The following is a 13,001-nucleotide window of genomic DNA, read 5'->3' as shown; positions in this document are numbered from 1 at the left end:
GGGATACAATGGGAAGAGAAACCGGTCCAGAACAAAACCCAAGGAACATTTAAGGGATGGGCTGAGAAAGAAAGAAATTGCAAAGGGATCAAGGACAGGCCAGAGTCATAGCCCCAAGTCACAGGGAGGGAGTTCAAGAGGAGTGACCAACTGGGAAGCATCCTCGACTCAGCAAAGAAGTCTGCGGTGACCTTGTAGAGAGCAGTTTTAGTGGAACCAGGCACCAGATTGCAGTGCGTTGAGGAGTAAGTGGGAGGTGAGGGAGTGGAGACAGCTGGCGTGCACATTTTTTTCAAGATATTTGGCCAAGAATGGAGAGAGATACGGTGGTAACTTCAGAAGGAAGTAGAATTGAGAGTCTTTTTCTACGGTAACGGCTAATATGCAAGTGGAAGAAAATAAAGGACATAATCAATAAAACCTACCGAGAGGAGTGGGAGACATCCACGGCACAGATGTTAGGACTGTGCTTAAAACAAGAGGGACCTACTTCTATTTCTGAACGGATGTAAGGAGGAAGTGATCGATTGGTTTGGAAGCTTGATATCGGGTGCTTCTCTCTGATGGATTTTGCTTCCTCTAGGAGGTTGGCAGCCAGGCAATGAGTAAGGAGTTTGTAGGATGAACCTTTTTCCTCATCTAGTCAAAGTACAGGGTTTCCAGCAGGACGGAAGTAGTCACGGCACTAAGGCAAGAGCCTGGTGGGAAGCGGGTTGAGGCTGAAGCTTTAAAATCCGAGGGAAGCGAGGCTGACTGAGAGGAAGTGTGATGTTCCTCTGACCCTGAGGAAAGCTGTATTTGGGCCACCGAATGAGAGGTTATTTTCCCAGAACCTCGTGCTGGGGCTTTGATTTAGGCTCTCCCTTCCTCGTCTAGTCAGTCTGCCTTCCCCGGCTTGTGTGTCACGTCTAGGCCTCAAGCCTCCCAGTCCCCAACGAGGACCAGCTGGAAGCCATTTTGATTAAGCTCCACCACAGAAGGAGGACAATACAGCCCCGCCCAGAGCCAGGCGCGCCCCCGCGACGGCCCGGGTGCGCGTGTCCGCGCCTCTTCCCGCCGGCCTGGCGGGCGCCGGGCCCACGCTGGGGCGGTGCGGGGCGGGGGGTGGCGGTGGTTATGTAAGCGTTGCGCGCTCCCGCGAGGCGGCAACCAATGAGGAGCCCCGGCGGCTCGGGCTCGCGCACGCAGGATGGGGGGAGGGAGCGCACGACGTGCGCGCGCCCTCTCCCTCCTCCACCGCTGCCGCCTCCTTCTTCTGCCGCTCCTGGTGCTGCTTGTGTGCTCGTTCGGTGCGGACCTGGTACCTCTTTTGTGAAGCGGCAGCTGAGGAGACTCCGGCGCTCGCCATGGCCGACGAAAAGCCCAAGGTGAGCTCGGCGCCGTCCTCCGCGCCTCGCCGCGCGGCCGGGGTCACGGCGCGGGCCGGGGTCCGGCCCGAGCCCGCCGCGGGCTCCCCGCGCCTTCCCGGGCCCCCCACGGGGCGGCCGCGGCTCAGGCCCCGGCGCTCCGCGCCATTTTCTTCCCTCCCCTCTTCCTCCCTCCCGCGCGGGAGGAGGCCCCACCGCCCTCCCCCGCCCCCGGCCGCCTCGGAGTGCGCGCCGGGCGCGAGTTGGGCGGGCGAATCGCGGACACCCGCTGGCCCACCGGCCGCGAGCTGGGCTTCTTGGGCCCTGCTGGCCGGGCGCGCGTGACGAGGGGCGTTAGGGCGCGCGGTGTCCCCACCCTCGGCGGACCCCGCGCCGGGCCGCGGCGGGTGTTGCCGCCTTGGCGGTGGCGAGGAGTTCCCTCCTCCCCGGGCTTCCCCCCTCCGGGGTGGGGGCCGCGGGCATCTGGGGACCCCTGCCCCGGGCCGCACTGGCCGGTTGAGGGTTCGGGGCGAATCAATGGGCTGCTGATGGGTTGGAAGCCGGATGCCCGTCGGCCGTCGTGAGGGGCCGGGGTTGGGGGATTCCCGGGGAATATTTCCCACATTTTTTGTCGGAATGGGCAGTGGCTTTTCCCTGGGTGCCAAAGAACCCCTAACCTGTCGAGACCATGTGGTTTCGAGAAGTTGGAGGCAGATGTACGAGCAGAGAGACTTCGTAGGGCTTAACTTTTCAACGCGGGTTTTGAGGCTCCAGGAGGCTTTTCCCTGGAGGACTCGGGTACACACTTCTTCCTGGCACACGGGACTTTCTTTTGGTTTGTTTTGTGACACCCCCCCCCCCTTTCCATTCTGAAGTGGTTTAGGGGCTACAGAATTCCTTCTACACTTGATTTTGATGAACTTCAGATTGGGTCAAAATCTACAAGGAATTGTGGAATAAATCTACAAGGAATAAAACTGTGCGTTTGACTCATGACAACAAAGAGGAGGGGAGAATAAGCTCATAACTAAAAATAAACAAAAATGAAGCTGCTCACAGAGGCGAACAATAATAGTGGTTCTGAGTTATTACCGCTGCTTGGGAGAGAATCAAAGGATATTCCTCAGTTAGGTGGTTTCTTGTTGTTTTTTTTTTAATGTAGCTTGAGATTTGTTACTACGCTGAATTTGGTAACTTTTTAATGAGATTTGTAATGAGTTTTGAATTTCAAGCTCTAGATTTTTCTTGCATTCTGTACTCAAAGCATTTTGGAAAGAGAAAGGATGCTTATTTTTAATCTTTTTAGAGGAAAGACATTTTGAGTGGAATACAATATATGTCATTTAAAAAAACTCAGATTCAAGAAGGCATTGCAGTAAATTGAGGGAGATCCATCTTTAAAAACCAATTGTCGACACTGATAGTGTTGGATGTAGGCTGCTTTTCTGTTTCTGTGACATCTATTTAATATTGTTGCTTCAGGGTTTCTTATCTTTCAGATTGATTTCAGCAGCTGCAAACAGCTGTATGCTCTGTTATAAGAATGAGAAACCTGTTGATTTCTGAAGCAGCTTGGGCTGCTGCTGCTTTAAAAGGTGTTTGTCCTTCACATTTTCCAAATTCTACTTTTATTTTTCTCTCAACAGGAAGGAGTCAAGACTGAGAACAACGATCATATTAATTTGAAGGTGGCGGGGCAGGATGGTTCTGTGGTGCAGTTTAAGATTAAGAGGCATACACCACTTAGTAAACTAATGAAAGCCTATTGTGAACGACAGGTGAGGAGCTGACTTGTATACTTCCACGGAATAAAACGTATTTTAAAAAAACAGACCTTTTTTTCTTGAGAAGAGAAACCAGCATAATATATCAATAGATTATCTTTGGTAGAATGAATATGTACTTATATACTTGATATATCACAATTTTATCATACGCTTGGTTTGTTGATTCTTCATAAAATCCCTTAGGGTGGTTAATATCACATATGATTCTAGTTCTATGTCAGAAATGCATCAAATTATTTTCACAACATGTGGTTTGTTCCCAAGGGGATGTAATTTTACTTTTATAAGAAAATAAGAACGAACTTGGTAAAATTTCTTGTCAGGCTCTTTTTTTAACAATTAAAAATTTGTCTTGTGTCAAAACAATTTATTTCGGGTGTTTTAACCAATTTGGAAGTAAATGTGGGTTTAAGGACATTGCAGTTTTCCTGAAGCATGTAAAACTGTAATATTTTCTTTTTACACTAATAGTAGAGGTCAAGAGATTTAACCTCCTGAGCCAAGCATACACATTCCTGTATTATAAGGATATTTGAATTTTACTCAGAAAATAGTAAATTTTTTACCTCAGAAGAGGAAGTAGAAATGAACAGATGCTGGGAGGTAAATGTAAACTTTAAGACAAAGAAGCTTCCTTTTGTGATGTTGAGTCTAACAATACAAAGGTAATTTTAAAGATGACTTTTGCAAGTATAACAGAAACTCTGGTAGATCAGTTAATCCAACAGTAACCTGGCAGAAGTATTTTTCTTGTTCAACCCTGGATGTATGATATATAAAAGTTTGGAAAATTATTTTATTAGACCAAAACAACTTGTCTACATTGCAAATTCACCTCCTAAAAATAGGTTCAAAACAGAGTAAGGTTAAAACCTCTACAAGTTGGGAAATTGAGTTGGAGTTGATACTTGGGCCTTCTCCATGAGACTGAAGGGCTTCTTAAACTGAAGATTTAAACTTCTTTTTGAGTTTGAAGCTTTATATTTTATGCCTAGTTTATTTATAACATAATAAGAGTACTGTGGTTATAATTTTTTATCTTCAAAAACTTTTTCATAGTTCCTTACAAAGATACGCCCTTCAGTGTACTTTCATTTGAAGAATTCTGGTGAAATCCCCTAACAGTTAGTAAATATGTACTTATTAATTGTGCTAAAGAATTTTTGCACTGGTATCTACCATATTTGAATACTAGTACTCCTTCAGGTTCCAGGGGAATTTTAAAAGGTAATCATTTTGTAGAATGTTTATGTAGCAAAACCTTATACAACATAGAAATTCATGCTTAGATTTGGTGACTTTCAACAAAATTCTCTGCATATCCTAACTTTTCTCTAATTACTATTAAATTTTAGCTTTTAAATGGTCGTATTTTTCAACACTGACTATGAAAATTTTCGAACTTAGAGAAAAAAGTTTACATTGAATACCCATGAGTCTACTGCCTAGATTAACTGTGACCAATTTACTGTATACATCTATTGATACTCTCTGTCCATCCTAAAATGGTCATATTTAAGACTTCCCATATTTCCTGTAGGGCCCCCAAAGGAGCTTTTTATCTTTTTTTTTTTTGTTTTGTTTTAACCAGATGCCTATGTGCTGGGGCATTATACTGTGTGCCAGAAAAAGTAAAGCACATCCTGTGTATTCTAGATTATCCTTACAGGGAATTGTCTTATAAGATCTAGTTAGTGGGTCAGTCAAGAATTTTTTAGTTTTCCTGCTATGTTAAAGTAAGTCTACTATATTACCCAGTGTGAATAAAGTTTTCCTGTATTTTTTTCAGTTATTAGGCATAAGATTGGGATTATATTTGACTAAACTTGTTGGGTCCACTCTTAACTTGCACTAGAGGAAAAAGAACGTTGGTAATCCATAAAAAATACAATTGCACTGCATATCTGTTGGAATGCAAATGTGAAAATATTTTCCAGGAAGAATTTGGAAAGATGTTTATTCCCATTTTCCTCTTAAATTGGGGATAACCTCAGAGTTTTGAGTGAAACAAGATCCCTGTTTACTTTTCAAGTGGTTTCTCTGGTTCTGAGGAAGAGGGAGTTGAAGTATCATCTAATTGGGCTGATTCCCTGCTTTCTAAGTGTAGTTACAGGTTATTAAAAACTAAAATATTTATCTGATCTGATTTGCATAGCTAAAGTTTTTTTGGCAAGTGAGACTTCTTGACCAAAGATTTCCTATGAAGATTAATTGAGTGCTCATATTTACTTTCTAATGAACTCATTTGGTATTGGATCTCTGGAGGAGTTCCAGTGAATGCCTAATAGGCATCTAAAACTAAACATGCAAAGCAGGACTCTTGATTCTACTAGAAATCTTTCTCTGTTGTCCCCACTCAGTAAATAGCACCATTCTGCATCTAGTTGTCAAAACCTTAGGGTCCTCCGTGATGATGCCTCATAACAAAATCCATCAGCGAGCTCTGTTCTCTGTTGAAGCTTGGCCAGCACAGTAGCCACAAGCCACGTGTGAGCGTTTACCTCTTGAAGTGTGGCTAGTCCAAATGGAGATGCGCTGTAACGTGTAAAATGAATGGCAGATTTTGAAAACTTGGTGTGAAAGAAGTTAAATATCTCAGTTTTTAAAATGTTGATTATATGTTGAAATGGTAGTATTTTTAAATATGTTGAATTAAAACTTTTATCAGACTTGTACCTTATTTTTAACTTTTTAATGTGGCAACTAGAAAACTACCATATGTGGCTGACATATTTCCATTGCATAGTGCTGAGCCCACAACCATTTTTATTCTATTCCTGATTAACTACTACCTCAGGGACGTCTCTGATTAATTCAGAGTGCCCCTGTTGCCATCACTGAGTCCTCTCACTCTTGTTTGTTTGTTTTGCATTGATTATTGTCTGTATTTATCTCTCTGTGCTAAAGTGTAAGCTTCATGAGCATAGGGCTGTTTTATTATATGACTATTTTTCTAGAGCCTAGACCGGTGCTCAGCATATAGAATGTGTTCAAATGCTTGTAAAAGAATAGAGAACATTCAAACCTAGTATTTCTGTAGGTTGGTTTCTAAGTAAGTTTTTCATTCACATGTAGAGTTAGACTTTGCCCACTTTATATCAGCCACATATCCTTCAGGCAACTGATTGAGAGCATACTCTTCCATTCTAGTGTAAATCTACCCCAACATTGTCTACTAGATTGTCAAGTGGTTTCAGAGAGCACAGAATAATTGGTTTAGTCCAGTTCGTTTTTGTGAAATGAAGAAATGGGGTCCCGAAGAGAGAACCTCATACATCTCTTCTGGAGCACAACTCTAAAGCTCAGGGATGAGATTTATACAGAAGAGGAAACCAAATACTGGTGTAATGCAAATTCATTGTTTGAATTTACATGGTTTATAGAATCTTAAAGGCAAGTTTCCTGAATTCTGGACTTTTGATCTCTAGCAAAATAGCTTTTATTGATAAGGAAAAGCGTAAAAACAGGTGGCAATAAAGGAATACAATTTGCTTGTGTTCTACTGGCCCTGCCTTCCCTTCGTCCTTATTTTGAATGGCCACGCCATTGGATGTAGTGAAGGAAGAACCCCGCATATAGAAGATGCTAAGAGTTTTGTTGAAGCAGAGTCTCCAGTGGAGTGTTTGTAAGTAGATAATATTTAGTATTAATGGCTTGGCGTTGAATTCTTGGTTACTTTGTGTAATTGCAAACTAAATTTGAAAGTCATGAGGAATGAATTAGGTTATGGCTGTCACCTACCTGGTGGGGGATTGCTTGTATTCCTTAAGACAAGGGCTAGTCTGGAAGTGGTATGTGTCAAAGACCAGAGTGTTGTGTTTTGTTTAATATTTATTTATTTACCTATGTATCTATCTATCTGCACCGGGTCTTAGTTGCGGCATGTGGGATTTTTGTTGCAGCGTGTGGGATCTTTTTAGTTATGGCATGCGAGATCTTTAGTTGCAGCATGTGGGATCTAGTTCCCAGACCAGGGATCGAACCTGGGTCCCCAGCATTGGGAGCGTTGGAGTCTTAACCGCTGGATTAGGGAAGTCTCAAAGACTAGAATTTTAAAGGAAAGCAGTGTGATTTTCACGTGACAGGTAGTTTTAAAGACCAATTCAGTGAATCCTTGTTAAATAAGGGAATATAGTTGTTAAACAAGTGTTCATTGAACACTTTATTTCAATATTTTTAGTCCTAGGAACTCAGTTTAATTTTCTCTTAAATATCAATTAAAACAGGGAGTTTTTATAACAAGAATTATAGTTTGTAATTTGAGCATGATACAGGAATGGCTTTGTGTAAGATGCTTCCAAGACAGGTATTTTTCAAGTTAAAATATTCACAGCATACCTCCAAAGAAATCTTGTCCTCATTTGGTTGCAGTTACCAGCAACTTTACTATTTTGCTCTTTTCCCCTTCTCCCCACCCCTGTGTCAGGTAGGTGATTCTTAATAATGGAGGCCCCTTTGCAGAAAGGGGCATATTTAAGCTCATTTATCTCCTTAAATGCACATAAAAATTTCTTGACAGTCCCTTTTTGTAATAAAGCTTCTCCTCAACTTAGCTTTAGGTTTATTTTCAAATAAAAACAGAAAATGAAGCATATTTAGATACTGCTTTTCATCCATTTTATTCCATCAGTATTTAGCACCTACCATGTGCAAGATATACAGTATGTAACTAAGTCTAGATTTCTATCCCTACTGGAGCTTATTTTCTGGTACAAGGTTGACTAATAATTGCAGGCTTAGGTAAGTACTAAGGAGAAAAAAGCAGGTGCTTCTTCAGAGCTGTTCCAGGATTTTCTTGGATGTGGATTGTGGTCTTATAGATGGTTTTAGGGACCAGTTATTGCCTTGTGTTTTGTTGTAAATGTACTCACTGCCCAACGATAAGAGCTTGAATATGCCTGTGGTGTTCCTAGTATTGTGCTGGGCTGGGGCTTAGGTTACTCTTACATAGTGGTAGGAATTGTTTGGATAGACAAGAAGGGAAGGTAGCTTTTAGGCAAAGTTTTATTTTAATCGTTACGCCTTTTTTAGGTGACTTCAGTTTTCATATTATTAATGGGTTTTGTTTTGTTTTTGGAGCGCTTTTTAATGTGCGTTGAGGAATGTTGACATGTGCATCTGTTGCTTCAAATTTCCTTTCAGTATCTAACTCATTTAAATGCACTGTTTGACTCAAGGTATGATCTGTTCAAGCTTGAAGTAGCTATGGTCTCAAAAGTAGCTATGGCTCTCAAAGACAGCCTTTTTTTTTTTTTTTTTTTTTTTTTCAGTCCTTTTTAAGAAAAATCATTTTTCCAATGAAAATCAAACATAGTGTAGTTTAAAGAAAGTGAAAATCACACCAAATCATTTAACCAATATAGAAATGTTAACATATTGATGATCATTTATTTAGGTCTCTCTTTTAAATATATTCATGGCCAAATATGCATGTAGTTTTAGTTCTTACTGTTTCTTTGCATTCTTATTGCTTTTAAACTCTTTGTCCAGGGTTTGTCAATGAGGCAGATCAGATTCCGATTTGACGGGCAGCCAATCAATGAAACAGACACACCTGCACAGGTAAAAATGTCTTTGTGCTAACTAGAAAAACCAATGTTTTTTTATAATTTTCTCAACAGCTTTGTTTATTAATTTGTGAACTTCTAGTCATTGGAATATAGTTTGTTTTTTTTTTTTTTTTTTTCTGTATGCGGGCCTCTCACTGTTGTGGCCTCTCCCGTTGCGGGGCACAGGCTCTGGACGAGCAGGCTCAGTGGCCATGGCTCACGGGCCCAGCCTCTCCGCGGCATGTGGGATCTTCCCGGACCGGGGCACGAACCCATGTCCCCTGCATCGGCAGGCGGACTCTCAACCACTGCGCCACCAGGGAAGCCCTGTAGTTCTTTACCAGAGTTCAAAGCTGTGTAAAATATGGCCAAAAGGGAATACAAAGGAAAATTGATTCAGGAAGTGCCAATGGTTTTTAAATATTCAGTTATCACTTAGTAAAACTAGTAGGTCATTTTACTTTAATCCATATTTTTCTTCTTGCCAGCATTATTTGGAAAAAAATAAATAAAATTCCTGTTTGTTACTTCAGAATGTTGTTTTCCTTTTGTTTTCATTGCTGCAGCTCTAAATCATACCCAGGGTTCCCCATAAGCGATTGGTTGGCTGTTTATCCTAACCATTTTAGCCCCTCATGAATTCTCTTGTACCTATACTTCTGAACTGAAGAGAATCTAGTGGCTCTAACTGCAAGTCTCTTGATAGCTTATGTTTCACAGGGCTGTTGATTATTATTTCACAGGGCTGTTGATTATTATTTGGTGGCTTTCCAAACCCTTACTACAAAAGGTGTTGTCTGATCCCTTAATCTCTTTACTTATTACTTCAGTTGTTCTGTCACTTTGTAGGGGATCGGCTGGGCTATCTTCTTTAGCAGAAACTTTTTGTTTCTTTTTACCTTCTGAAATTCCATTTAAGACATTCTGTTTTGGGGGAAAAAACTTTGATAGCAGAAATTTTAAATTGGAGCCCTTGTCCTTTTGAATTTGTTTTATCACCCCATAAAAACTAGAAAGTGATAAATATGGTATGAGTGAAGCAGAAAATCCAGATTGTGGTTTTGTTGATAATCTTCAAAAACTTGAAATATCTATGAGTTATACTTGAGGGAAGAATATTTTGAAGAAATTTCTGTTGATGAGTCTCTAAGAAGCAATTATAGTATGTAGCCACAAGGAGGAGCTGAATTCTCTTGATGAATGAGAGAGAGAGAGCTCTCTTGTATCCTTCCTTGGAAGGCATTTAAAGTTTCAGTATAAAATTGAAAAACATTCCAGTAGTTTCATTTCAGTGGATAGGCTGAAGACCAGTTTTGATGGATTTAAAAGAATAAAAAGAACCCATTATGCTAAACTCTGATGGTAATGTATTTTCTGTTTTTTGAAGCCCTCACCCACCACCAAAAAAAAGTTCTGGGACTTGTCTATTATGCTAGCTGCAAATAATTAAACCTGAGGAGGATTTGTTCAGTACTGCATTTATAAAATCTTCAAATTGAATTTGGAATTGACCTCATTTTAGTATTTGGAATTGAATTTATTTTAGAGTGAAATTGATTCATTTTAGAATTGTTCTTCCAGTACTTATTAAATAGCAGAATTGTATAAATTAGAACATCTGCTTAGCAGCCAATTTTAATAGCAGTATAATTGTTATATACTCATTCTCTTAAGTACTTCACTTTTTTGACTCATTTAGTTCTCATAACTGAATATTCCATTTTACAAATAGAGAATTGAGACTTAGTCATTAATACTTTAATGCTTTAGTTCTACTTTTACTGTATTTGAACTTCATTAGAAACGTTCCCTTTCTTGTCTTTAGATGCCCACGGTTGTTGTTTTATCTTCAAAATTACCAGTTTTTAGAAAATTTTTCTTGGGTAATTATCAGCATTATAAACTGTTCCAAAGCTTGTTTACCTTACAGTGTTGCCATATGTACCAAGACCTTCCTGCTATCAACATGGTTTTATGTATAATGTGTGGGTAGTAAACCTTGCAAACTTAATAGCATTTTGAATTTTGATTTTTTTTTAACAAGTCTGTTTTTGCTCATGCTCCTCTTCTTTTTTTTTTTTTTAACATCGTTATTGGAGTATAATTGCTTTACAATGGTGTGTTAGTTTCTGCTTTATAACAAAGGGAATCAGTTATACATATACATATATTCCCATATCTCTTCCCTCTTGCGTCTCCCTCCCTCCCACCCTCCCTGTCCCACCTCTGTGCTCCTCTTCTTACTACATAGTGGTAACCACTGTTTTTTGCATAGGCAAAGATATAGCCATATTATACACATACACACAAACTTAAAAATATATATACAAATATAATACTATAAGCTGTTTGCTGCCTAGTTTTAAAATTTTTTTAGCCTAATACCGTATCTAAGGGATATTTCCATTTCTGCATGTGTAAATCTACTTATTCTTTAATAATAGGTACATAGTATTTCATGTATGCATGTACTATATTTTTGGGGGTTTTGATATTTTGGTTATTTTCAGTTTTTTGCTCATCTAAACAACATTGCAGTGAGAGCCTTTATACACATCAGTTTTATTTTCAATAATTAAAGGTGAGATGATTTAACTTATGGACATACTCAGCTTTTTAACTTAAAAACTCAATTTTCTGTAATCTTCATAAAAAAGACCAAGTGAAAAATTATTTAAACCTAAGGCTTATGCTACTTTAAGCTGTGGGACATCTAAAATAATGAACACTGGAACTGGGTGGAACTCGTGCAGATTTTCAGGCTATTTAAGTCTGATAGGTATAAATTTTAAGAGCTAAATAACCAATGGCCGATTGTTTTTTTTCTCATTTATGCTAGTTGGAAATGGAGGATGAAGATACAATTGATGTGTTCCAGCAGCAGACAGGAGGTGTCTACTAAAAAGGGAACCTGCTACTTTACTCCAGAATTCTGTTCCTCCAGACCAAGAAGACATTCTCAATTAGAAAACTGCAATTTGGTTCCACCACATCCTGACTACTACAGTATAGTTTCTCTATTCTTTCATTTTCCCCTTCCCCATTCCTTTATTGTACATAAAGTAACTGGTGTATGTGCACAAGCATATTGCATTTTTTTTTTTTTTAACTAAATGGCCAACGGTATGTTTTGATCGACATCAAATGGAGATGGAATGGGGAAAAATACTGGTTCTGTGAAGATACCCCCTTTTCTCCATTAGTGGCATGCTCATCAGCTCTTATCTTTATATTCCAGTAAGTTATTTTGCTCTCACTGTTTAACAAAAAAAGAACAACATAAAAATTCTTGCATACCTTGTTCGATTGGAGAATTTTAATGTTTTTCATTTATCATTGTAAAACCAAGGACAATTTTATAACTTTTTTGTACGTAGCTGTTACATGTAGGGCAATCTGTCTTTAAGTAGGGATAAATTACTCTAAAAGAAATGAATCCTAGATAGTTTTCCCTTCAAGTCAAGCGTCTTGTTGTTTAAATAAACTTCTTGTTTAAAATGAGCTGTTTTCTTTATTCTGAGGAATATTAAATAGAAAGTTGAAGCTTAGAGGAAAACATGACCTGAATAGGCCTACTAGAAGTTACATTTCAAGGAAGAAATAAAGCTACTTTGCATATCTGACAGACTAATGCAAAACAGGGAATTACAAAGTTATGTAAATGACTAGCAAGGAATGTCCTGAGGCAGAGTGGGTGAGTACAGGCAGCTAAGAAAAAGTTCTAATTTGGCTGACTCTGCTGATAAATCACTTGACCATTCTAGTCCTCATTTTGTCTGATGGTAAATACTCCCTAACCTAAAACAGAGTTTTTGTTCCTTATTTGAGGATGTTGAGGGACAGAAAATATTTACCTACGTATACCCATTCTTACAGCCTTAAATGTGCAGATCAGTACAGTTTTTAAATTCAGTTGTATGGGGAAAGATAACAACTACAGAACCAATAAACAGAATATTGGAGCTGGAAAGATACGTAAAGATTATCTAGTTCTAACCCCTGTTTTAAAAATGACAAGGCTGAGGTCTAGAGGGTTATTCGTCACATAGTTAGATGGCTATGAAACTGGAACTTAGAGGTTAGGTTTTCTGATGCCTGTTAATTGAATTTTCCAGTAATGGTTTTCAAGAGACTGAATTCCCACCCTTACTGCCTAACAATGTGGCCTTTTTGGATCAAGTCCCCATGAACTATCATGCCTTGTCATTCACTGAATTCACTCTACCTCTGTTGCAATATAGTCTTTTTTACATTCCCCATTTCTATAGTGAATAAACTTCCCCAGAGACAGCAGGAATTACGTAGGTTTTTGGCTCTGT

General features: G+C 39.6%; 1 protein-coding gene across 2 annotated transcripts; it reads left to right on the top strand.

Annotated features, from left to right (window-relative positions):
• The first annotated feature begins 1,180 nt into the window (after nucleotides 1-1,180).
• Nucleotides 1,181-12,183, top strand: SUMO2 (small ubiquitin like modifier 2). Of its 2 annotated transcripts, XM_065896591.1 has the most exons (4): nucleotides 1,181-1,367; nucleotides 2,993-3,124; nucleotides 8,624-8,695; nucleotides 11,522-12,183. In XM_065896591.1, the coding sequence occupies exons 1-4, from the start codon at nucleotides 1,347-1,349 to the stop codon at nucleotides 11,582-11,584; spliced, it is 288 nt and encodes a 95-aa protein (XP_065752663.1). In that variant the 5' UTR covers nucleotides 1,181-1,346; the 3' UTR covers nucleotides 11,585-12,183. The 2 variants fall into 2 exon arrangements, with proteins under 2 accessions (XP_065752663.1, XP_065752664.1); XM_065896592.1 differs by lacking the exon at nucleotides 8,624-8,695 and having other exon boundaries at nucleotides 1,347-1,367; nucleotides 11,522-11,584.
• Nucleotides 12,184-13,001: the final 818 nt, after the last annotated feature.

Source organism: Phocoena phocoena, chromosome 19 (assembly GCF_963924675.1).
Source record: "Phocoena phocoena chromosome 19, mPhoPho1.1, whole genome shotgun sequence".
Lineage (NCBI taxonomy): Eukaryota > Metazoa > Chordata > Mammalia > Artiodactyla > Phocoenidae > Phocoena > Phocoena phocoena.
Note: the sequence above shows the minus strand (reverse complement) of the source record. Positions and strands in the feature narration are given on the sequence as shown.

Coding starts and splice junctions, on each gene's coding strand:
- SUMO2 (XM_065896591.1), top strand. CDS start 1,347: ATGGCCGACGAAAAGCCCAAG. Junction 1,368..2,992: donor TGGCCGACGAAAAGCCCAAG/GTGAGCTCGGCG, acceptor TTCTCTCAACAG/GAAGGAGTCAAGACTGAGAA. Junction 3,125..8,623: donor AAGCCTATTGTGAACGACAG/GTGAGGAGCTGA, acceptor CTCTTTGTCCAG/GGTTTGTCAATGAGGCAGAT.